The sequence below is a fragment of the Rhinatrema bivittatum genome, chromosome 5, assembly GCF_901001135.1.
Source record: "Rhinatrema bivittatum chromosome 5, aRhiBiv1.1, whole genome shotgun sequence".
In the NCBI taxonomy this organism is placed as follows: Eukaryota; Metazoa; Chordata; class Amphibia; order Gymnophiona; family Rhinatrematidae; genus Rhinatrema; species Rhinatrema bivittatum.
Window position 1 is genome coordinate 177,895,794 of NC_042619.1, and position 26,923 is coordinate 177,922,716.

Consider the following 26,923-nt stretch of genomic DNA (forward strand, 5'->3'; position numbering starts at 1 on the left):
CTTGCATAAATGTGATCTTTTAAATATCCAAACCAAAAAAAATGTCATTTATTAAGAATCAAAAAATGTAACAAATATGAAAGCATTATGTGGACTGTGACTCAAAATGTTCTCAAGCAGTTTTAATTTCAGTTAAAGAACATATTGTTTTGAAATCTTACAGAACACCTTACCTGACTGGTATTAACAATGCACAAACGTCAAACCTTTTCTGTTGGAAAGGAAACAGTAGAACTAGGGGTCATGATATGAAACTCCAGGGAGGAATACTCAGAAGCAATGTCAGGAAATATTTCTTCACAGAGAGAATGGTGGATGCCTGGAATGCCCTTGCAGAGGCTTTGGTGAAGACGAGAACAATTAATGAAATTCAAAAGGGCATAGGATAAACCCTGTGGATCCCTAAAGAATTGTAAGGGATGGTGTAACATTTCTGCAATGGTGTAGCATGCACAGAGCGGCAGTTTCTACCTTAACAGAATGGATAAGATTAACCTGCATGGAATAGCAGTTCCTACCCTTAACAGAAAGCATGCGATAACATGCATGGAGTGGCAGTTACTACCCTAACAGAAAGCATGGGGTAATCTGCACAGAGCGGCATTTACTACCCTAACAGAAAGCATGGGGTAATCTGCACAGAGCGGCAGTTACTACCCTAACAGAAAGCATGGGGTAATCTGCACAGAGCGGCAGTTACTACCCTTAACAGAAAGCATGTGGTAACATGCATGGAGTGGTAGTTACTACCCTTAAAAGAACATATGGGGGTAACCTGTACACAGCGGCAGTTACTACCCTAACAGAAAGCATGGGGTAATCTGCACAGAGCGGCAGTTACACATGGGGGTAGCATGCACGGAGTGGTAGTTATTACCATAAGCAAATTGCCGGGCAGACTGTTTTGGACCATTTGGTCTTTATCTGCCGTCATTACTATGTTAGCATATTTAGAAGGTTAACCGAGATTTTCTCATTCCTTCTTTCTCCTATTTACACAATTCCATATTATTAGTATCTTTACAACTATAAAAAGTGCATATTTGTAAAGAATGATTCATCCATGAATTGTTTCAAATGCCATGTTTATGAAACTTTTTAAGTTCTCATCCTGTCTCAGCTCCTCAGGATCCATCAGGTCTGGTAATGCTACAGATAAGTCTGTTGTCTCTGGGAGATGGCTTTCATGTTGTGTCATTCCTTCAGAGCTACAGACATCTGGATTTGGAGCAGCATTAGAATCTCAGAGACATCTGCATTCCCTTTGAACCACAGGGTAGGTATGTATTTCTCACAGTGGCAGCTGGTTTTAGGGACTGGAAAAGCTGATTGCATTAGAGAGAAAATAGGATCAATAGGAAGGTGGATTAACTCCCCACTATCTCCTCCACCCACCACCACCAAGGCTCCTGCTTGGATCAAACAAAATTTTGAATTACTGTCACAAGGTAATGAGATCCCCTATGAGATAATATTGCCCTGTTATATCACCTACTGCTCAACAATAGGTTTTAAAATGAATAGAGGAGGCAAATTTTCATAAATTATCCGAATTCTCATAAACTATTCAGTGAAAGGGAATGTAAAAGAATTTCACATACTGCTGACCTCTTTAGTTCTGTGGGAATCCCGTCCTGTCAAAGGATTGAGATCAGTATTGTTACTACAAAGCAAACTCTTACTGCACTGCTAATGTATTCTTCACTATACATTAACCTATTTAGGCCATTCTCTCTTCACTTTTAATTCGAGGGTAGCTAGAAGACAAAAAAGTTACATTGCCACTAAGAACTAAAGAAAACACCTCATGGGTTTGCTTGTCTTTTTCAAATAAAGACTTTTGGTTAAAAAGTATACAGGGTTACTCCAAGGAATTTTAAAGACTGCATTTTAAAAATTGAAGCAAATTGAATTCATTTAAGATAAGCAGTATTAGAAATAAGAATCTTTATCCAAACTGCTTCAGTTTATTGTAAAAAGTTGTACTAGAATGCATAAACTTGTAGAGTGCATTGCTCTCAGTGGAGTTTGCCCTTGTCATGTTCACTTGTTGCAAATCACCAGTTAAGACTGACACATCTGCACATTATCAGGGAGCTGCAAGGTCTTCACACCCTCTCTTTTTCGGAAGTTGCTTTGTAAACTGTAGCTTTCATGTGCAAAAGCAAGCACAAAGGGCAAAACCAAACATGTCGAGAGACAATTCCCAAGACAGAAAAAGAGGCAAGGTGTGCATTTCACTAAAAAAAAATAAACAACTGGGAAGATAAGTCCAAAACAGATACAAAACCTCTGAAAAAAAGGTGTTGTAGTGGCTTAGCCACAGTGCTGCTGCGTTCGCTGCTATGGGGAGGAAATGAATTTGGGTCCATTCATTTATTTATTTTTTAAAAATTATTTATTTCAAATTTGAATAAATCACAAATTGCAAATAAAATTAATCTAATTTTTCAATATGTACGGAAAGAAGAAAGAAAGAAACAAATAGCATTAAATACATCATAGCAACAGATGCTTGAATGTTACTAAGAGTTAATAAACTGAGGGATGGATTTTAATAGCTATGCGCGGGCTTAGATTTGTACATGCAACCTGGCGCGCACAAATCTACGCCCAATTTTATAACATGCTCGCGCAGCTGCGCACATGTTATAAAATCCGGGGTCGGCACGCGCAAGGGGTTGCATATTTGTGCCCCTTGCGCACGCCGAGCCCTAGGGGAGCCCCGATGGCTTTCCCCATTCCCTCCGAGGCTGCTCTGAAATCGGAGCGGCCTCGGAGGGAACTTTCCTTCCGCTCCCCCCTACCTTCCCCTCCGTTCCACTCTCTAACTCACCCCCCAGCCCTACCTAAATCCCCCCCTACCTTTATTGTGTAATCTACGCCTGCCTCTGGCAGGCGTAACTTGCGCACGCTGGCCGGCTGCCGGCGCGTGATCCCTCGGCATGGCCGCTGTGCCGGAGGCCTCGGTCCCGACCCCGGACTGCCTCCGGACTGGCGCCCCCACCCACGCCCCGCCCCCTTCCCGCCCCTTTTTCAAAGCCCCGGGACATACGCGCATCTCAGGGCTTGCGCACGTCACCGGGCCTATGCAAAATAGGCTCGGCGCACGTAACCCCGCTGCGAGCGTAAATCCAGATGGATTTACGCGCGCAGGGTTTTTAAAATCTTCCCCTGAGTAAAACTCTCTTGACATATTTTTCTTTCACTTGTAAATCCTCAACAGCAAGGAATGGTTCTAAAGGAACATAATTAAATATCTGTCCTAAAAAAAAGGAAGACAAAAATATATAATACAAATTCCCTTGATCCCTTCCCCCCAAAAATATAGAAGGGGATGCTATATTTGTTTTTGCACTTCTGATAATGCTGTCTATATTACATGGTATTTTTATGTTAGGACATTGATTGGTGACTGTATTTTTGACTATTTTTCCACTTTGAGCTCTCAGAACAATATGATATAGATACTGTATAATACATGAAATGAATGAAATGCTAAAGAAGGAGAAATTCCACATTCTCCAGTCTTTACAAAATATAAATGAAACAAACACACAAAGGATTCTCAGGCTTATCTTACCCCTCAATAAATGAAATATCTGATGAGGTTAACGTCACTATATGACAGATCAACTTGTTTGCAAGCTTTGAAAAAAACATAATTGTTCTGGATCAGAATTATTTTGGGTTCAGTTTCTGGGTCAGCTGTTTCATTCCGTAGGCTGGCCGGGGCTGGGGATTTTGCAGAGGGGAGAGGCTAAATTGAGGGCTATAATCAAAAGAAAACCCTCCTCTCAAAATCAGTCACATTAGGGGGGCAATACAAAATAGTGTGCTCAGATGAGAGCACTGTTTAACCCGTGGCTGGACTTGCGTTTTGGACAGCCGACCTCTCCTGGGCTCTCGCTGCCAAAGATGCGCTAGGGATGTGCAATTGATCCTAGCTCCTCCTTGGCAGCGTGACCCCTCATTTAAATATTGCATGACGCCCCCAGGAGAGGTGCCTAGGCATGTGTTATGAAAGCAGCGCCCACTTTTGGCACATTTTTTTTGCATCGGCCCCCAAGTGTGCTAAAAGCCAGTCATAATAGGCATTACCAGCAAATCATGTCTTCTTTGCCTTACAATTAATCATTAGCTTAGATGTAGCAGTATTTTGAAAGAACATAAGAACATAAGATGTGCCATACTGGGTCAGACCTAGGGTCCATCAAGCCTAGCATTCTGTCTCCAACAGTGGCCAGTCCAAGTCACAACTAACCTGGCAAGTACCCAAACATTAGATAAATCACAAGCTACTATTGCTTATTAATTACCGTAATAGCATAGATTTTTCCTCTAGGAACTTATCCAAACCTTTTTTAAACCCAGTTAGACTAACTGCTGTAACCACATCCTCTGGCAATTAATTCTAGAGCTTAACTATGCGCTGAGTGAAAAAGAATTTTCTTCGATTTGTTTTAAAGGAGCTACTTTTTAACTTCTTGGAGTGCCCCCTGGTCCTTCTATTATCTGAGAGAGTAAATAACTGATTTACATTAACTTGTTCAAGGCCTTTCATGATTTTGTAGACTTCTATCATATCCCCCCTCAGTCATCTCCTCTCCAAACTGAACAGCCCTAACTTCTTTAGCCTTTCCTCATAGGGCAGCTGTTCCATGCCTCTTATCATTTTGGTTGCCCTTCTCTGCACTTTCTCCAGTGCAGCTATATCCTTTTTGAGATGCGGTGACCAGAACTGCACAGTATTCAAGATGTGGTCTCACCATGGAGTGATACAGAAGCTTTATGACATCCTCCATTTTATTTTCCATTCCCTTCTTAATAATTCCTAACATTCTATTTGCTTTTTTGATCGCCACAGCACACTGAGCAGATGATTTCAATGTATGATACCTAGATCACTTTCCTGGGTGGTAATTATTCCTAACATTGTGTAACTACTGCAAGGGTTATTTTTCTCTATATGCATCACCTTGCATTTGTCCACATTAAATGTCATCTGCCATTTAGAAGCCCAAGCTTCCAGTCTCACAATGTCCTCCTGCAATTCATCACAATCTGCTTGAGATTTAACTACTATGCATAATTTTGTGTCATCCGCAAACTGGATCACCTCACTCATCCCTTTCCAGATCATTTATACATATATTAAAATGCAATTAAGACTTATCTTTGTATCTTTGAAGTCCTTCTGAGAGTCCAACAAAGCACCCCAAATTGAGGGCCCAGGACTGCAGGGTTCTGGTGTGTGTCCCCAGCCAGGGACTGTCAGTGCAGGGCCTGAGCTATGTGTGTGAGGGAGAGGAATATCAAATATCCTATCTTCAGGTTGGCAAAGACTCCTGGTATTGTAGTCCCACAGAGGATGATTGTGATTGAGCTAGAAGGTGAACAGAGAAAGAGGAAACTACAGGTCCCTTTACTAGAAAAGGAATTAACAAAACACCCCCCACCCCTGTTATAGCGAGTACTCCTTCCAGTTTTTGCAGTAGGTAATAGGACCTCTCCTTCCTTACTTCACATCCATTAGTACTCTGGTAGCAACTAATCTTGCTCTGAGGCTTTCTTACTTTTTAATTTGCTAAAAAGGTTAAACTTTTACATTGAAAGTGGATTGCAGCTTCCTGGTGAGTAAGTAGCCAACTAGAGTGTGTGTGTAGACCAAAAACGTATCTAATCTTCAGTAGGGCAGAAAGAACTCTGATGATCTATTTTTTCTTTTTTAGTGCTGGTCTAATAGGAAGTCACTGTCTGCTTTCAAATTAACTGTTTTTACAGGTTGAAAAAAAAATTCCCAGATTTATTATTTACTCTAATTTGATTTTCAACCTTACCATTAAAGCAACTCAGGAGGGGGGACTATAATTAATAAAATATCTGCAATATAAAAAAAAGTCCATAAACATGGGCTAACCTTTCTGCAATGCTTAGAATAACTGAAAAGAATTAAAGGCAGGAGATTTAGAAAGGAAGGAGGAAATAATCTCGTTAAGTAATTAGAGCTCACTTAAAGAGTTTGCTCACTTAGAAAATCATTGGGTAGAATTCAAAATAGTATTGAGAGTCATGAATAAGAAAAATAATTGTAACCTTTCTATTCCAGTAACATTAGAAGTAATTAAATGTAGTACAAGAAGTAGTCATTAATTCATAGGGTGATGTATAGATAAAACAGAAAACCTGGGTACAGTAAACCCAATTCTGCAGGCTGAAGGCAATGGTTTTGAATCGGTTATCAATCAATTGCATTACACTGTGTTTTTGTGTTACAGATGTGAAACAGACAATGGAAAATTCGTAATCTGCAATTGGCAAGTCTATAAAAGGGGAAACATTGGACTTTATACATCAAAAAAGGAGGAGCATGAGAGCTTTATACGGTTGATGGTACATTTTTAGTAGTCGCGTTTTGCATATAAAAATGGGAATTACATACAATACCACACTTCAAATGATCATACCCTGTTCTAAAAATCTGATATTTTGCACAGTAAAAAGTGCAATTAATATGTTGGTTTTGGATTTTAATTTATGGTTAATGTTTTGATCTTTTTTTTTTTTTGGTTGATTCAGAGAGCAATCATTCAATTGTGTGCTTCTCATTTGTTGCATGTGAAATGTCTATAATTGTGAAATCCTAAGTGGGGTCACTCTCAGCTAAAGTTTGCCTGAAAACTAGTATTTAAAGTATCTGTATTTACGTTTTCTCCATTTAATTTAATCTTCAGTTGCTCATATGTTCTGTTTCTATACCATGGAGCTGGAGTAGAAAGAAAACATTCCTCCTTCAACACTTTACTTAGACTTTAGGGGGGTCATTCTCTAACGCTATCGCACGTGAAAAGGGACTTTTCGTGTTCATTAGATAGCTCGGGTTGGAGTTGGGGCGGAGTCGGCCCCGGAAGAGGAGGAGTTGGGGCAGCCCCAGGGCTGTCTTTGCGGCACATCGCTGGCGGCAAAAGGTAAGATTCTTTATCGCCTCCAGTTTTGCGCCGAATAACTACACCTTTTATGGTGTAATTATTCGGCACGAAAGCCGGCAGCGATGGCACCACGGAGGTGCCATCGCTGCCGGCTATCGCAGGACCGCCCCCTGCTTCACCCCCTGCCCCCCCCGTTACCGCTGGATTCTCTAAGGTCTGCGACCTTAGAGAATCCAGGCCTTAGTTGGATTATGATAAATAATTTCAATTGCTGTATTAGTCTCAGAAAAAATTAGAGACTTGGGCTACAGTCGGCCAGGACTGGATTCCTGAATCTGACTTCTGTACATCAGAATGGCAGGAACTGAGGATGTTGCAGGGGTAGTGCTCATAATTCCCAGACGTGAGGGAATTTCCAGCCATCGCATGACTGTGATGCTTCAGGATTCAGCGTGCAGGAATACGAGGTCACTGTCTTTGGCCCCCCCTTTCCGAGGACTTGCTGTGGTGACTGGGTTACAGAGGGAGGAAGCCGGGGCCTACTCAGGGGAATGTAAAGCTTGTGGACATTAATGAAGCTCTCAGGTTTGAACCCCTCATCATAAATGCCAGAGAGCAGAGCTGGGGCATGTTCTGCCCGGGCTGGAAGCTCAGGTATGAAGGAAGATGAGTCAATAATAATAATCTTAATAATACAACAAATAGGAAGAGGCTATTGTTTTATCACCAGGGGAAAGCCTGTTTTAGAATTATTAAAGCACAAGGAAAAACACGTCTAAGGTTCCTTACAATTGTGAATGCATAGGAGTCAAAGAATAAACACTTCATCTCCTTCTTATAATTGTTAAGCTTTGAAACTCAAATAGTGCTTTAGATATGTCAGTTTTTTCACTGGGGAAGTGAGGGCCAGATTTAAGGATGGGTTATAAAAATAATCAAAAGAAATAAAAAATAAACCATACAAATTTGCATTTTTGTGTGCACAATGAATTGTGCATTTATACATTTCTTAAGGTTCATCCAAAACACACTAACACCTCTTAAGAGGCTGATGTCCTAAGCTGTGAAATTTTTTCACAAAAGCAAGCTTTGTGTAAAAATAGCACAAAATTCCAAAATGTTAGCATTTCTGGAAATTTTGTGCTGTTTTTCACCCAAGGCCCCATTTTGTGAATAAGCTTTGCAAAAGAGGGTTTTGCAGTAGTAAACTTTCACACGTAGTCTGCTATGTGCAAAACTTTAATTCCAGAATAATGAACTGCTGTGATGCAAAAATCATACAAAGCAGCTCATTAATACATCAATTTGAAAATCAGGCACTCAAAAAAAAAGTTTGCTGGCCTTTTTCCACACACACACACACACACACACACACACACACACACAAAATAACTACACCTCAGTGACGTGTAGTTACCTTGCAGCTGGCCCAGTTTAGCAGTGCTTTATGCACTCCAGCACACAGTGTTATAGAGTCCATGTGGCCTGCTTGAAGTCCCCCTCACCCATTTCAGAAATCCCTGTTTGTCCACGTGGAGCCACCCACTATCAACCACAAATCCCTCGTAGGCCATAAGTGTAAAATATGTTCCTCAAAGCCACACCCTCTTGTCCCAAAAAAACCGAGTTATAGCTCCAAATTGGAAACCCCTCACCCCAGTTGTCCCTCTATAAAGCTCACCTCATACATGGGGTGGTCTTCTGGGGTCAGGAGCAATCTGTACTCACGTCTGCCCTGCTGGCAGCATCTTGGAAAATGGTGCCAGGTGATTCCATGTGCTCAGGAGTCAGCTGGCACCATTTTCCAACATTGCACTGTGAAACAGGAGTTTGTGGAATCACTCCTACTCCCAGAAGACCATGCCATTTGGAGGTGGGGAGCTTTGGTGTGGCACCAAATTGTAACTTTCACCAAAATGTTTTGTAAACACTGAGAGGAGAGGGTTTCAGATGGGTCACACAGCGGTGGCTCAACTGATCCCTGGACAGCATCACGTGCTACCATGACTGGAAATGTACAAAGTTCCTGGCTGTGGCAATGTGCAAAATATTTCTTGTGAAAGTTTGCTCTGAGCTCATTAGCATCTATAACAAACCATCACAAAATCTGGAAATACCATGGAAAATACAGAAGGTTAACACATCAGTCCTTAAGGGCTTATGCATTAGAAAATTGCTTAAATATCTGTAAATATACTGCCAAATGTATAGCTTGCACTAATTTGAAATAGCATGTTTTGCACATCTTATAAAGTTGGCTGCTGTCTAAATGTATGTAGAAAAATTGGAGAAGCTATAAGATGCACAAATAACACAGTGGGATTTTTCCCAGCCTTACTGTTTTTAATAACATTTTTTAACTGAACCAGCCAAAAATGTTTAAAAAACATGGCCTTACTCAAAAAGGACGTTTTCTGACTCTGAGCCTACAAAAAAAAAGAAAAAAGAAAGAGTCTTTCTTGAAAAAGGTCCTAAGATGATTTAGTAATTGCAATGGTTTAGGGTCCTTACAGGTTACAGCTGTATCTCAATTAACATCTTGATTTTTGTGTCTCTTTCACTTTGAAAACTCTAAGAATGGACACCTTTCAGTTTATATCTCACTTTCCTCCAGAAGTGGAGGAACAATCTGGCCTTCTTAAATAAAAAGAAAGAGCAACAGATACAAAAAAATAAGTGAGTTTCAAAAGGAAGCTGGAGGTTAAGTTAAAACAAAGAGTTCATCTAAAAATGGCTCAAGTGAACTCTAAGCAAAAAAAATAAAAAATCTACTGCGTGTAGCCCCTCCAACCAGGCACAGAAAAGGTTGAGAGGCTCGGTCCCCATATGAGGAGGGTCAGTCTAATTTAGTTTGTGAGTACAATGATTTGGGTCGTGCAGTTGGAGGAGTGGACCTTGTTAGAAGCAGTAGGGCAGAACACCTTTTCCTGGCTGGTACAGGGAGAGCGTGTCCTTCTATCCTTCCAGCCATGAACCTGGTCCCCCTATTTCACAATTAGCGCTGGCATAAATAAAGTTTCAAAGACAAATTCACACCGCTCACAGACTTCAAACAAGCCCTAGTTTTATTTTTCTGGATTTTTCTGCCACAAGTATGTACATTTCAGAAGAGGATAAACAGTCTGTACTGAATTCCCAGAGTTTATGGGATATACGGAGTAAAACATACACTATATCAAGCTATCTGGTATCTCCAAGGTTTGGAGTATCATACCCCCAGTCCACACTTGAACAGAATTTGGATCCTTCAATCACCCCCCCCCCCCCCCCCCCCCCCCACTTCCCCCTACCTTTCCATTCTCAAAGTTTCTATTTCTCTCTTTGGGGAACATAGATCTCAAATCCCAAGTTACCTTCTGAGGCCACTCACACCTAACCCCATGAGCTATTCACAACCTCTCTTCCTCAGGCACCTGTCTCCTACCATCTTGGGCCTCTCACTCTGGCAATGTGCAAGGCCTCACCAGTTTCTTCCACACTCTGGTCCTTCATGGGCTCTCCTCCTCCTTGTTGGTCACCTCTTCATCTCCTTCAGGCTTTTCTTATTCAAGGGGACGATTTGCCTGCTCTCCACTCTTCAGCCTCAGGGTTTTTCCCTTGGAGTGAAACCCCCTGGAGGGCCCACTCCATAACTGAAGGTGGCCCCGGGCCCCACCAGCCTACGGCCTGGCTACTCCAGGACTCTACATCCTCTCTTCCAAAACTCTAAACTAGAAAGGACAACTTCTGCCAATCTGACCCAGAATGTATACCTTTGCAGACCATGTCCCCACCAGTCATGTCTTCTCACTAATACAAGCACAATCTCATCAAAATCTCTTAATCCCTGTTGTCCTACCATATCCCAGAAAACACATCCCATGGATCCCATATCACAGATATGGAATGCAGATTAAAAACATTCAGCATTTTCAGTAACATTTCAAACAATGACAAACCCTGAGGTTTTCTCCATCCAAAATATCTTGTGCTACTGAATGAGAATGAGGCACACCAGATAGTTTAATGCAGTATTGGGAGATTACTATTACCTTTCTCTGTCTGCCTGCCTGTTTACAGATCTGGTCAGCCCACTGAATGAGCCTCCATAACATTTCAGGGTTTTATCACAAATGTGCTAGACAGACACATATTCTTTTTGTATCTGTTCAGAAATTAAAGAACACTGTAAGGTTCTCATTTTGTGGGAAAATGTTTTGGGTGACCATTGCCTTTAAAAACATTATTTGGTTGCTGAATTTGGTCTTATCTATGTAGCAACATGTTGCCTTTAGTAGATGTTGCCTACTACGGTTATTGGTATATAAAAAAAACCCTTTAAATAAATAAATACATACATAAATAATAAATAGCTCTCTGTCTGTAGAACATTAAAGAGTACCATTTCTGAGTCCAAAATGTTGAGCTTTCATCAGGCTTGGGAATCTACTGGATTCGCTTGTGACTTCTTTCAGAAATGAAATTTGCTTCTCTGAACAGTCTGTGTGACCTGAGCTATGAATTTATTCAGCAAATTTGGAAGACGTTGTATTGGGAGCATGCCTCCCTTCCCTCCTCACTACTCACCTAAAGGGCCACAATCCATATTTCTATAGCTCCTTTGAATAAAGCACACATTATATGAGGAGGTGCTGCTGCTCTGGATAGCTAATTCACTTAATATAGTCTCTCTTTTAGCTTACTTTAATGCCACTGCTTTTTACTCTTTTTAGGAAGTTTTGGAGTGTATGACTTAGAAACCTTAAGCTACATTGTAAAAATGAAAACCTTTAATAAATGCACATAGAACAAGTATATGGGAAAAATCTTTGTTATAGAAACAGCTTTTGATTTCCCAATTTATGACTTTTACATCATGTTCTCTTGCTCTTTGGCTATATATCCATATGTTCTTTTATATGCAGAGAGAAAGTGATTTATTAACATCCATACATTGGTAAAGGCAATAGTTGTTACCAGGGGCTGGCTCTACCATTAGATGAACTATTCATATGCCTAGGGTGCCAATATTTTGTGGGGGTGGCTAAAATAATGCACTGAGGCTGCCAGATAAAGAATTGCAGGAGGAGCTGTCAGGCCCTGTCACCCAAAGAGTCAAAGGAGGAAGCTTAGCAGGGCAGTTGCCTGGCTGATCTCCATAGCTGAAGAGATGGGGTTGCAAACAGCTGGAACAGTGGGAAAATCTGCCACTGTGCCCCATCATACTGCCTACTCTGTGCCAGCAATGCAAGCTTGTTCACAACTCATGGATTGGCACACATCTGCATTCTCACTTAAAATGGTCAAAAACATACAAATAACAAACATATTATATATTAGGGATGTGTAATCGTTTTTCCCGAATTAGGCAATTTCAACAAAATTGCCTAATTCGGAATGGTTCGGAAAAACCAAAAACCGATTGAATTTTTTCCGGGAGTTAGGGTACGCTAACCCAAAAATCAGGGCCCCCTGAAAACCCCCCCCCCGAACCGCGGGAAAAATGGAATTCCTGCAGGGGCCCTGAAACAAAGCCTGACACAAAATTTTTACCCGAAGCACATGTCAGGCTTTGTTTCAGGGCCCCCTGCAGAGAGAGAGAGGGGGGCACTGGCTCTGGTTGAGCGCTCTTTCATTGGGTGGTGGCTCTGACCAAACAACCCCCCTCTCTCTTTCTCAGTTCACTCTTGCCAACTTCCATCCTTCTACCCACTTGCTTCTTCCCTCTCCAGAGCATCTATCCCCTGTGTTCTTTTCTCCATTTGCTTTCTTTCTAAGCATCCATCCCTCTTTTTCTATCCACATCCGCAGTATGATTCCTACCTGCCACTCTCTCTCTCTCCCCCCCCCTTCCCCAGCATCTGTCACTTGTCACTCCCCTGCACCAATCTCTGTCTCCTTCCACTTTCTCCTTCCTTCCCTCAACATCTGCACCCCCAATGCTTCTTCTCCTCCCATCCCTCTCTCAGCATCTGCCCTAGGTGTCTCTTCTTCATTTCTTAGATCAACTGAGTGGCGAGAGCCTCTGTTGCTGCTTTCCATTGCTCTGTGATGGCACCACAGGAATGTTCAAAATTCACAGGCGGGCTGTTGATACCATCATTATTTCAAAGTCAAACTTGCAAAAATTTACTTCACAAATTGTTCATACCGAATCATTTATGTGAAATGTATATTTACCCATCCCATTTCCTCTCCCTGTTGCACTCTTCCTCTTCCTTCCACTCTTCACTCTCTTCCCTCCCCCTCCCCCCTCTCTCTTTCCCCTTATCTCTCTCTGCTCTCCACTCACTTCTTTGGCCAACAGGACTTGTACTTTCCTCCAACTTATTTCTCCAGTGGTGCATCTTCTTAGGCCAGCAGGACTTGGGCTCCCCACTGGCCGCTCCTCCCACGGTGCCTCTTCCTGTGCTGGCAGGGCTTGGAGTCCCAGCCAGCACACTCTGATGATGTCATCTGGCCGCTGCTTGCATGGGTCATTATGCCTTTCAGCAGCCGGGTAACATTATCAGAGCACCTCCAGGGTAGGCCTATTTGCAGGTATCTTTTTCTAGGTTTAAACTGAAAAACCCCATGTTTTATCAGGTATTTTTGGTTTTAATAGAAAACTAGAAGCCCTACTTAGAATATCTCATGGATAACACATGAAGAAACAGGTGCAAAAAAGGAAAGAAGTAAATGGGGGACATTTCTTCACCTCCACAGTAAGCCCCAGGGAATACAATTTTGCATGCATCTGTGGGTGGAATATCTAGAACTGCATGAACACCTGGCGAGGTGGTTACATGTTTTGAGTAGTGCAGGAAAAAGAGAGGAAATGGGAAGAAACAGCTACAAGGGGTGGGCTACAGTAATACCTATGAACCAGAAAAAAAAATGGAAAGGCAGGAGACACAGAGGTAGGACAGCAGACATTAGGGATGTGCAGAGCAAAATTTTATGTTCATATTTTTTATGTCCGAAAGGGGGTCCCACTTGCGGCCAATATGGACATAAAAAAAATCCAATGAGTTGGGTATATGTACATATGTGCAAAAAAAAAAATTAAACCCCCTCACCCTCCTTAATCCCCCCCCCAGACTTACCACAACTCCCTGGTGATCGAGCGAGGAGTGAGGACGTCATTTCTGCAATCCTTGGCGAGAAGCATGTGACGTCGGTGGCACGTCGAGTGACGCGGCGTCACGTGATTCCCGGCTCGTTCGCGCCGGACGGCTCGTTCGGCCCAAAAAGAACTTTTGGCCAGCTTGGGGGGGCCTCCTGACCCCCCCAAGCTGGCCAAAAGTTCTTTTTGGGCCGAACGAGCCGTCCGGCGCGAACGAGCCGGGAATCACGTGGCGCCGCGTCACTCAGACGCGACGTCACGTGATTCCCGGCAAGTTCGCGCCGGACGGCTCGTTCGGCCCAAAAAGAACTTTTGGCCAGCTTGGGGGGGCCTCCTGACCCCCTCAAGCTGGCCAAAAGTTCTTTTTGGGCCGAACGAGCCATCCGGCGCGAACTTGCCGGGAATCACGTGACGTCGGCGTCACGTGATTCCCGGCTTGTTCGCGCCGAACGAGCCGTCCGGCGCGAACTTGCCGGGAATCACGTGACGTCGCGTCTGAGTGACGCGGCGCCACGTGATTCCCGGCTCGTTCGCGCCGGACGGCTCGTTCGGCCCAAAAAGAACTTTTGGCCAGCTTGGGGGGGTCAGGAGGCCCCCCCAAGCTGGCCAAAAGTTCTTTTTGGGCCGAACGAGCCGTCCGGCGCGAATGAGCCGGGAATCACGTGACGCCGGCGTCACTCGACGTGCCGCCGACGTCACATGCTTCTCGCCAAGGATTGCAGAAATGGCGTCCTCACTCCTCGCTCCATCACCAGGGAGTTGTGGTAAGTCGGGGGGGGGGGGGGATTAAGGAGGGGGAGGGGGTTTATATTTTTATTTTGGCTCAACAATCGCGATTTCCCACATATCGAACATATCTATGTTCGATATGTGGGAAATCCGATCGTTTATGTCGAATCAATTTTTTAAGTAAAAAAAAAATATGAGTTGCGTTTTACTAATGCGGTCAATCCGAATGCACACCCCTAGCAGACATGCAATGTGAAAAAGAAAGACAAAGACAAGCAACACTATAGACTTTAGTCAAGAAACACAAAAAAATCTTGTGCATACAACAAAATGTCACACTCAACGCACAGAAAGAAGTCAATGCCACAGTGCGCACACATCACAATATCAGAAACAGAAAGAGGGCAAATGAATTGTGGAAATTTTGAACCCGATGAAATGCATAAAGAAAGAAAAAAAAAGCATCAGCATGCCAGACAAAGATACTTGCAGACCAACAGACAAGAAGCCATGCTGTATGACAAACATATTCAGGGAGATATTCACTGGGTGGATGTTTTCAACCATCCATATCTGATCCTGATCCTCCAGGGTCGTGTACCCCTAAGGATCCTCTATGGAAAAACAACAAGGCCCTCTTGTCCCCCTCCAGTGGGGCAAATCTTGTGTCCAGGATGCAATGTTCTGCTCTGACCGCTGGACCAGAAGCAGAAGCCGCATCGGTTCCACATTTGCTCTGAAAAACATCAAAAAAGAAGACCCTTCTCAATGAACTGGGTCCAATAGGTGCAAAGTAAAGTATTAGTCTAGACAAAGTCTGAATCACACATTGGGTGAATCAACAATGTGCGGACCATACCCTTCTTATACAGAAAGATAGGAAACAAGACATAGCAGACTCACCAGGGTTGCCAGGGGCACTCGCCAGGGCTAGTCCTCCTTATTCCAGTTACTAGCCCTGGAGGATCAGGAGGACGTAGGCTGGCAGGTGGTGGTTGGAAGTTAACATAGAAGTTATAATTAGAGCTTCCTTTTCTAACCGTATTTAGCAATTTTTGTATATGTGAATACTGGGGTTTTCCACATTACTACAAATAAATGTTTCAGGGACTACACAAACGAGGTGGTGTGGAGACTGATGTACGGGTAGGTGTTTTTGGATTCTTGCCATTAGTACCCATTGACGTCAGAGCCCATGCTCAATGTGGTTTCCCTGCCTTTTTAAATAGGGGATCAAAGTGTTAACGAGGCTCATGTATGCTGTAATGAGGCTGATAAAGCATTCCATAATTCATAAATGGGCAGGTCCCGAGTGTGTCATTATACTCAGGATTGTCCAATAACCTACATTTCAGCCTCCTGCACATTTTCTGCTCAAGTTGAGAATACTGCATTTTTAATTTGTTGGCCTTCCTAAATAGCTGCTTGCCCCAGCCTCGAACTGGTTGAATAACCTCCAAAACATTTCTTTATTTTTTTTCCTTTATGGATTGCAAAAGGATCACTGTTTCAGCTGAGAAGAAAGATCAGTCTGGACTTTATATTAATAAAAATTATAGACAAGGTATTTCCAGAACTATTTGACTCCTTACTTGTCCCTGATATAGATGGAGCTAGAGTTTTATAAGTATTGAGCAGTTCAACATTTTCTGAACTTACTCTGTCTTTGGAAACATGCAACACATTTTATGTTTGGATTTTGTGATTTATGTGCGTTGACTATTTGTTTGAGATTAATGCATTAGACTGTATGGAACATATGAGAAGCACAATAAAATAGGAGGAAGTGGATTTAGACTATTGTCCCCTGCTTGTCTGCCTTGGAATATACAGCATTTCATGCCTTGCAGACTTTACTATAGTCCCTCTGTATTAATTTGGAATCAGACTAAGCATTCTAAGGGTAATTTTTAGAAGCCAGTTACATGAGTAAATACAGATCTATCTGCCTAAACCTGGCTGTCTGAAAATTGCCCAGCCTTTCCCTGGCTCACACTATCTCTGAGAATCCACAATCAGTGCATTTTTAGCCAGTTAAGAAAAAAAGTAAGTGGGCCCAGTAGCTTTTATTTATGTCAGGGGAGGGACGCAATGTGCAGGATTACATTTTCAATTATTTTCAAAAGAAGAAGTACTTGAAGAGAAGGCAGGTGCAAATCCCTGCAGGTACTTTTTCCCATGGCATAATTGAAAGAGAAAGTATTGCTCCTGCTGCCCCTTTGAAAACTGGTGCAGAGTCCGCAGGAGAAGGGCACTCATCGACTTTGCATCAAAGAGGGAAGTTTTGAAAATTGCCATATCAGGTGACAATGAGGGAATATTCTTTATTCTAAATTTTAGGGTGTTGAAAAATCAGTCAAATTAAAGAATAGTCATGCTTTGGAGTTAGAATGTTTCTTCTTCACTAGGTGTAAAAAATGGGGAAAAGCTCAGATACCTTTGAGAAGAGAAAGCAAATGTTCTACTACAATTAAGACTGGGACTATATTTGAGTTATTTTATTAATTTTTGACATCCTTACCCTGCATTGCAGATTTTGCCATGTATACATGAATCCCTATTTATTTAAGAGTTGTGAGCAGAGATTATGGCTCCAGTATGACACAAGTGAATATTTATATAACTTTATGTAACACACTTGCTAAGATCAGTAGTGACATAAGAAATCTTGTCTCCAGTAAAAAGGCATCTTTAATAAGATGGAAGCAGCTATCATGAAGGTCCAGTGGTGTCATACTATAACTATACAGGAGACAAGAAAGCAGTGTTCACAGCCCTAGGGGCAAAGGGTAAGGGCAGACACAGCACGGACGAAGGTTAATTCCTTTAAGATCTTCACGGAGTGCTTTTCAACTTCTGTTCTAAGTAGGGGGAGCAGAGGTTTAAAAAGAGGAAGCTCGAGTCGGCAAATAATGGTTGCAAAACAATTCATTGCCAGGGCCTTCCTTGTCTGACCACTATAAGCCCTGCCTTTAGCAACCACCCAGGTTAAAAAGCAACTTGGGGGCAATCAAAGATTCAGTGAATCAGAAACAGTTAAGTGACTAATAGACCTGACTAAAAGTACAGTAAGATGGGGTATGTAGCAGCCCTAGATGACATTTTAAAAGTAAAGTAAAATATTGCTGTAATTAGTAATTATATTTAGAGGTTCTGACTCTGCCAAGGCTCATTTATTTTGGTCATAGGCAAGCAAACCTTGATAGTTTTTCTGTAGACAGATTTGTTTCTTCCTTTGGAAAATGATACTATAACATCACAGTTAACTATTTTTCACCTTTTTTTTAACAAATAAAAATATATGTTTATATTCAGTTTATTTTATTGAGAATGGAAAAACCTTCTTTTGGATAACCATAGCTACGTCTGAATGCATGAATATTTGCTGTTCAAGGCTAACTGTTGAGCCGTAGTATGTCATTTTCAAATGCTACATAGATTGAGGAGGTGCTTAGCATTAACACCCAGGGATACCTGGACACTTACCCTGTAGACGTTGACAGGAATGCCAGTGACAATATGAAGCAGATCTCCTAAGGCAAGGCTGGCAATCAGTATGTTAGGTCCATTTCTCATGAATTTATTTTTGTAGATGATCCTCAGCAAGGTTGTGTTGCCAACAATACCCACCACGAAGACCAGGCAGGACACCACTGTATTGATGTATTTGAAAGTTTCTTTGATTTCAGTCGGTTTTGTGCACATTGTAAAAGGTGGGGATCTGGGTCTTTTGGATTTAAAACTTGTCAGATCAGTTGTAGGATCATTTTGGGGTATGGAGGGGTTAGACACATTGAGGCTGCTGTTTTTAGCCTCTGCTGACCTCATTGTTGTAATTCCCATGAATGTGGTGTTTTTATTGGAGATTGATCTGATGTGGGGATCACTCTCCTCCTGCCCAAGAACCAGAGCAATGCAAAATAAAAATGCTAGAGCAAAACCGAGTCTCACTTTCTCCATCATAAAAAGTCCTTCTTTTTTTCTGCACAAGGGTGATACAAGCAAATTTTTGACAAACAAAAAAAAAAACAGAGATAAATCTGCTTCTGTGGTGCCGCTATCCAGCCTGAACCTAAAAAAAAAAAGAGAAATAGATGTAAAATATTAGCAGACTGAAGTGTTCAATGTACACTGCTGGAAACGTCATGTCCAATAAAACTGCGATGCCTTCCTCTGTTATCTATGATAAAAGATGGCTGTAACATATTGCATAGTGCTAAGAAAAAAAAGAGTAAAATACTAGCAGAAGACATAACTTGCTATGAAAAAACATTAAATCAAATTGCACTGCAATATTTAAGAAGAGAATAGATAGCTTTACTTTTTTTTTTTCATTACAGACTGTACAGAGTTATGTTTATGCCAATTAAAATATGTCAAGTTTTAATTATGGGTTATTTTATGCTTAAAGATACAGAATAAATGTGAACACTGAATTACAAAGTAATGTATCCAGTTAAGAATGTTGCCTGGTGAATTTTTAGATTAGTAGGAGATCATTCTGTACTTATATATGGGGAGAAATAAACACAACATGCATCACTATACCCTAACAAGTGTGACACAGAGCCCTTTAGTATAAGAGTCCTATAATGTAAGATTGTTGTGAATAATGCAGTATATTAGATAGAAATAATCAGAGAGGAGATTCAGTGATTTGGGGTTATGAAACCCAGAATAGCAGTACTTGGTGGGTGTAGAGGTAAATTGGCCCATTAAAAAGTCATTGGGCAACTTTTCAAACTGGCATAAAATAAGTCGGACCTACAGAAAAACTAATAGCTGGTACAAAAAATGTAGAGAGCAAATAATAAATCTCCCTATGCTTTTTCACAACACCCAGAATTTAGTTACAAATCCATTCTTCTGGCTGATTTTTTTTTTTGTAATATTTATAATGCGATTGTCTAGTAAAATGCATTTCTTTCTAAATACCATGATGAATATTATAAATTATTTTTACATTATTAATTCCAAGTTTGGAGTTCTTATGTCCTCTGTCCCCCCACCAGACATAGGTACTGTGCATTTCCTAGGCAAATGCAATATATCACATGGAGATAAATACATAAATGATTTACCTTGGAAACTGCAAAATGCTCTTTTTATTCCTTCTGGAGCAGTAATTCTCAGGCGCTGCTTGTAAGATGCAAGTAACCAAAGCACAGCCAGCTGCTAGTGAGTGACCCTTGAAACGTGCTATGATACTTCAGCCGGGTTTGCTCCTCTTGAATGAGTCAGAGGATGTTAGTGAGGAACCAGCCAGACCTTGCTTGTGGCGTGTGTGTGTGTGTGCCTGGCAGGGTTTGAATCCTGCGGCTTAGTGAAGTACTTCTCCATCAGTCAGCAGCAAACTCCGCCTGCTCTTTCCTGCAGAATAGAAGCCTTTTCCCCTCTCATCCAGCTGCCTGGGCAGCATCATCTGATAATGCGGAGACTGATCACAATCTGCTACTTAAGGGGATCTCTTGAATCTGCTACTTAAGGGGATCTTTAGAAGGCTGACTTGATGAGTGTTTTCCCTTTTTGAAAAACTTTGCTGAGCTATTCAGATTAGAGTAACATACCCAATTGTATCTTTCCTTATCAAAAACCTGGGCTAATAAAACACTTTTAAATGTTAGGAGATTGAAAAATTGCTAGCTTACATGTTACAATGAATAATCTGTAAAATTCCTGACTCTCACATGGCTATTTATCCCTGATTTTTGACACATAAAAAGTTTTTCCTGTACTGCACAAAAGATATATTTTGGCCTGTTCAGGTGATATTCAACCATTCCTCTTGGACATTTACTTAGGGATAGTTTATTTTGCCTATACGCCTACCACCAGTTCAAAAGCAGAGAGAGACACAACATAAATGCAACTCTTTCCAAGTCAATCCATAATTAAAATAAATGTACTTATATGTTATTTAATTAATTTGCCGGAAGGAACCACACAGATCTCATGCCTGGATCATGCCTAATAGCCCAATCCATTTAATCTGAAGAGTCTTATTTTCAATATAATCATAAATCTAGGTTCAAAAATGATTTTTTTATCTGTCAGTGCATCAAACAAAATGTGATCAAAAGCAATATAGTATTTTGTGCAAACCTTGACAAGAATGAACCTCACTCATAAGCCAGAGTATGCTGGATACCATCTCAACATCTCAATTGTACTGCTAAATTTACTTGCATTGTGCCGAAGGGAGCAACCTCCTGGAGTTAATAAGTGCCCAGTACAATTGGGACTATTTCAGTATCTATCTGCAGCATTTTCTTGGTCTCTGATTGTATCTCTAGGTACATGAGGATCTTTTCTCTCTGTCCATATTTTGTACAAAATAGGAACTAACACATCTGTTACCAAAGCCATTCTAGTGTTTTCCCCTTTACCAATATGCCTTGTTTTCTAGCATGGAACATTTTTATCAGATGGAGTGAGAATGTCCCTGGTTATCACAACTTCATTCTCTGAATTTCTGTCAGATTCACCATCCCAGTTTTTTTCTGGTACAGCAATGTCATAGTTTTTACGCAGTTTCCAGGCGACACTTCATGCTACCTTATCGTGCCTTTCTGTATGCAGGCCTTCTGACATCAGCATGTCATACCTTCCAATGAGATGTGTAACCATTTCCAGCTTTGCTCTTCAGAATCTGCATTTTTCTGTTTTACCATTTTTTCTATGCTGTTTGTGAACCATCTCGTTAGTAGTCCACTGATCAGTGCTGCAATAGATTTTCTTTTTCTTTTTTTTTTCCCCCGGTTCATTTAATGTTTTTTTTTCCAGTTCAGTTCATTTACCAAACCAAAGACAAACATTAACCCTCCCCCCAGAAAACAAACCAAAAAACAATATCAAAATGTCCCTCCTGCTCCCTCTCTGCCTCCTGCCTGCCCTAAAAGAAGCCTCAGGGCTGAGGCTGAGCCAATCCATGGCTTCCCTGGGCCCCTCCAAGTCTCCACCTGCCAGCAAAATTGATTGAGGCCCATGCCTACCTGACTTAGCCAGGCTCCTCTAGCCCCCCCTGCATCCCCTTCTAAAATGGCCAGTGCCGGGAGCCTCCCTGGCCCCCACTTATCCTTCCATGAAGGTTCATTGGCAGTCAGGTTAGAAAGGACAGGAACAAGGCCCACTCACTCCTCTTCTCTCTTCTTTCCTTTATAAATGGCCGCACCGGTCCTGTTATCAGTGTTACCAAACACATTCTTTAGAATCATGAAAAATCAAGCATTTGGTGATGTAACCTCACTAAAGCTCAATAAATAAAGACTCTTAAACCAAGCTTATAATATCACATTTTATAATAAGATTAAGTTACGTTTTTGTTTCCCTTTTTTCTATTATGTTCCTTGTTTTAATGTATACTGTACCAAGTTTTATTTCCTGTTCTATGTAATTAGCATTCTTACATGCTTGTTTTTTTCAGTTACAATGTAAACCGAGACGATATGCTAATTCGCATGAATCCCGGTATATAAAAATGTTAACTAAATAAATAAATAAATAAATAAATAAATAAATAAAGCAAACTCATTAACAGCTGGTTAGGTATGGAAATGCTTCAGAGAAAGCATTTGCATCTCAGGGGAGAAAAGTCCCAATTATTGCTCAACAGCCATATCTACTGAGAAAACACACTTGTACTGGGCTCTAGAGGGTGCTTCAATTTGTGATTCTCAGCCAGTAGATTGCCATTAGGCTAGGCAGATGGAAAAGGCAACTGGTATTAGGGATGTGCATTTGTTTCATCCGTTTCATCCATTTCCTATACAAGCATGTAATATGAAACGTATGAAGTGAATGCACATCCCTAACTGGTATTATAACCCCCTCCCCACCAAGTAACCATGAGTGAATGCTCATGATGCTGTTATCCCTTTTGGGATAGGTTCAGATTGAACTGGAAAACCATGGAATTGGAGAAGACAAGTGGATGTAAAGAAGACAAACACTCCACACCTTGAGTACTGTGAACAATTCTGGTCACCACATCTAAAAAAAGATATAGTTGCACCGGAGAAGGTGCAGAGAAGGGTGACCAAAATAATAAAGGGGATGGAACAACTCCCCTATGAGGAAAGGCTAAAGAGGTTAGGGCTATTCAGCTTGGACAAGAGATGGCTTAGGGAGGATATGATAGAGATGTTTAAAATCATGAGAGGTCTAGAATGGGTAAATGTGAATCAGTTATTTACTTTTTTGGATAATAGAAGGACAAGGGGGCACTTCATGAAGTTAGCAAGAAGCACATTTAAAACTAATCGGAGAGAATTATTTTCACTCAAAACACAATTAAGCTCTGGAATTTGTTGCCAGAGGATGTGGTAAGTGCAGTGAATGTAGCTGGGTTTAAAAAAGGTTTGGATAAGTTCTTGGAAAAGTCAATTAACTGCTATTATTCTAGTTGATTTAGGGAATAGCCTCTGCTATTACTGGCATCAGTAACATGGGATCTACTTAATGTTTGGGTACTTGCCAGGTACTCCTGGATTGGCCACTGTTGGAAACAGGATGCTGGGCTTAATGGACCCTTGGTCTGACCCAGTATGCCAATTGTTATGTTTTTATGTTTCCCCTTATATTTCTGGCTACTTATCCTTTCATGCTATTTTGAATTCTTTTTGAATTCTGAAAATGATAAAATTGTGCCATCCAACTCCAGTTCCCAAATCTGAACAAAGTGTTGCACCCTAATGAGCATTTGCAGATACTTCCAAAACACACATATTCCATATTGCTTCCAGATAATATGAAATATTTGGTTTTTGAAAGTATCTATAAGTATCTATTTTGAAGATGACTATAGATATGTATTTGGTGAGTAAGTGAGCCTACAAAGTGCTGTGAATATATACAGCTATTTTAGGTTGTAACTATAGATAAATTTGAACTTGTTCCTATGTAGGCATTTTGGTTGGTCTGAAAATTATTTTTTGTGTTAAGACTAAATTGTTGTTTTTCAGAACTAGCAGCAAGGAGAATACTAGTGGATTATTTTTTGAAACTCGCACGTCTACACCACATATTGTATTAGCTGACACACATCAAGGTGGCCAGGTACCTTAGTAAAATAGAAACATAAAATTTTAGAGGTGCAGTTGATTCTATTTAAGTGATACATGTAAATAAGGAAGAGCTAACTTAGAGATAACTAGGTATGTTTGCTTTAAGACTAAGGATCAAAGGTAGCAGATGGGGATTAAGGTAAAAAGATTTTTGTAGATTGTTGACAGTATATAGCAATATGATACATACAAACATAAGAAATGCCACTGTGAATCAGACTAAAGGTCTATCAAGTTCAGCATCCTGTCTCTGACAGTGACCAAACCAAGTCACAAGTATTCCCAAACAATAGATCCAATCCCTCTTCCTCATAACCAGGGATAAGTGATGGTTTTCCCCAAGTCTACATGGCTAATAATAGTTTACGGACTTTTCCTCCAAGACTTTGCATACATCCTTTTGAAACCTAGCTATGCTAACTGCTTTTACCACATTCTATAGGTAACAGATTTCACAGTTAAATTGTGCACGGAATAGAAATATTCTCTCCAATATGTTAAAACATACTACTTATTAGAGATGTGCATCGGGTGCCCAATCGTTTCCGCTTTCGGATTCATGTGGCCATGGGAAAATCTTGTATTCCCATGGATCGGCATTTTTTTTTTCATGAAAAATCATTTTTTGGCTTAGTGCATGCTAACTCCCATTAGCATGCACTAACAAAAACTAACCAAAAGTAACAAAAACTAATGTTTTTTTTGTTAGTGCGTGCTAACTCCCATTAACGTGCACTAAGCTAAAAATGATTTTTACGAAAATTCGGGGAAAGTGCAATCGTTTTATCGGTTTCCCGATCTATGACGATTTAGGAAAATCGTAGAATTTCCTAATCATCAAAAACCGATTGCACATCCCTACTACTTATTCATTTCAAGGCATGTTCCCTAGTTCAAGTACTATTATAAAGATAAATACGTATTCCCTGTTTACCTATTCCACCCTATCAAGATTTTGCAGATCTCAATCGTATCTTCTCTCAGTCTGAAGAGCCCCAATCTGTTTAGCCTCTTCTAATCGGTAGGTATTTTCCTTACCATTTTGGTTGCTCTCCACCTTTCCTAGTTCTGCTATACTTTTCTGAGATGTGGCAGCCAGAATTCTGCACAGTTCTCAAGGTGCAGTCGCACCATGAATTGATACAGAGGTATTGTGATATCCTCTGTTTTATTTTTCATTTCTTTCCTAATAATACCTATTACCTAAATTTCTACTTACTTTTTTGATTTCCACTGCACATTTTGCTGAAAATTTCAAAGTGTTATCCACAATGAAGTCCATATTCAGTAACTGGCCAGATTGCAAAATTAGCCAGGTAAACTTATTCTGCTAACTTTGGTGGGATATTCAGTGGTGCAGCTGCAGTATTGAATAGAGATGGCTATCTTATCTGGTTAGCCTAACTCCTCCCTGAAATGCCCCTGGAATACCTCTATGTTATCCAGCTAAAGTTTAAGAATTGCCATACTGGGTCAAACTAAGGGTCCATCAAACTCAGTATCCTATTTACAACAATGGCTAATCCAGGTCACAAGTACCTGACTGGATCCCAAACAGTAGACAGAGAACGTTGCTAAAGCCCAGTGATAAATATTGGCTTTCTCTAAGTCTATCTGGTTAATGACAGTTTATGGACTTCTCCAGGAACTTGTCCAAACTATTTTTAAACCCAGCTATGCTAGCTGTCTTTACCTCATCCTCCAGCAATGAATTCCAGAGCTTAATTGTGCATTGAATGAAAAATGTTTTACTCAGATTTGTTTTAAATGTGTTTCCTCCTCTATTGAACAATAAACAAAGATAGAGGAGATACCTATTCCCAAAGCTAACATCTTCCAATGACTAAACTGAAATAAAGTGCTTTTTTTCTACTTCTGTTTTCTGGACATTTTGGGCCCTATTATAGTACCTACCTCCCACAAAAATGAAAACAGGAACTCAGCAGCCCCAACATAGTATTAACCCTTTCATACACACAAACACAAATAAAAGAAGACTGACAAGATGCTCAGCAGCCACAACATAATACTTTTGTCTCAAAATCCTTGATCCAGCTTTCTTCCTCCTTGGTCACCATATGCTGCTTTTGGCTGAGAGGAGGCAGCAGAATATGGTAATATTTCTCTTTTCCCTCCCTCACACCATCCCCATCTGTTTCTCTGCTTCTTCCTTCTCCCCAGCCCCTTCAGTTTCTCTTTTCTCCTTTACCTTACTGCTGTTGCTATCTCTAGTCTATTGCTGCTCTTAGACTGCCCCAATATCTGCTGGCCTGTGCTGCTGTCTCCGCCACTTCTCTCATTTTATGCCACCAGCCAGCATGTTCAAAGCTTGCTGGTGGCACCTCCAGTAGGCTAATCTCGCGATGAACGATATTAACTTACAGGAGTTACTGCAGGCAAAAACTGAGGCCTAGATTTTCTAACCTACCACGGCTTCGTGAATCGCGCGGTACAGGGGAGCGGGGGGGCAAAGTGGGGGTCGGGCCTGTGAAAGCTTTCACACCCAATAGCGCCATCATAAAAGGTGGCGCTATTGGACACGAAATAGGCAGCGAAAAGGGTTCTTATCTTTTCGCTGTGCGCCATGTCTTCGCGGCGTCCACCCTGGTGCAGCCCCGACTCCTCCTGTTCCGGTCTTGACGCTGCACATGTTATAAAATCCAGGGTTGGCGCTCGCAAGGGGGTGCACACTTGTGCACCTTGCGTGCACCAAGCCCTAGGGGAGCCCCGATGGCTTTCCCTGTTTCCTCCAAGGCCACTCTGAAATCGAAGTGGCCTCGGAGGGAACTTTCCTTCCACCCCCCCCCCCCCAGCTTCCTCTCCCTTCCCCTGCCTAACCCGCCCCCAGCCCTATCTAAACCCCCCCTGATCTTTGTTGGCAAAGTTGCGCCTACCTCCGGGCAGGCGTAGGTTTCACGTGCCCGCCAAGTGCCGGCGCGCAAGCCCCTGGCACAACTGCTGTGCCGGAGGCCTTGGTCCCGCCCCACTCCCAGTCCGCCCACTCCCCGCCCATTTTCTCAAGCCCTGGGACATACGCGCGTCCCGGGGCTTGCGCGCATCGCCGGGCCTATGCAAAATAGACTCGGCACGCGCAGGAGCAGGTTTTTGAGGTTACGCAC

The 26,923-nt window shown here is 41.5% G+C and overlaps 1 protein-coding gene across 1 annotated transcript in view; it reads right to left on the minus strand.

The window, feature by feature from the left end:
* The window catches only part of EDNRB (endothelin receptor type B), a 61,174-nt gene extending 41,126 nt beyond the window's left edge, over positions 1-20,048 (minus strand). Inside the window, exons 1-2 of the mRNA XM_029603043.1 lie at positions 19,824-20,048; positions 18,229-18,814 (exon numbers count right to left, since the gene is read on the minus strand). Of these exons, the coding sequence (XP_029458903.1) occupies positions 18,229-18,705 (477 nt within the window). The 5' untranslated portion in view covers positions 18,706-18,814; positions 19,824-20,048. The remainder of the gene's footprint in view (positions 1-18,228; positions 18,815-19,823) is intronic.
* Between the last annotated feature and the right edge of the window lie 6,875 nt (positions 20,049-26,923).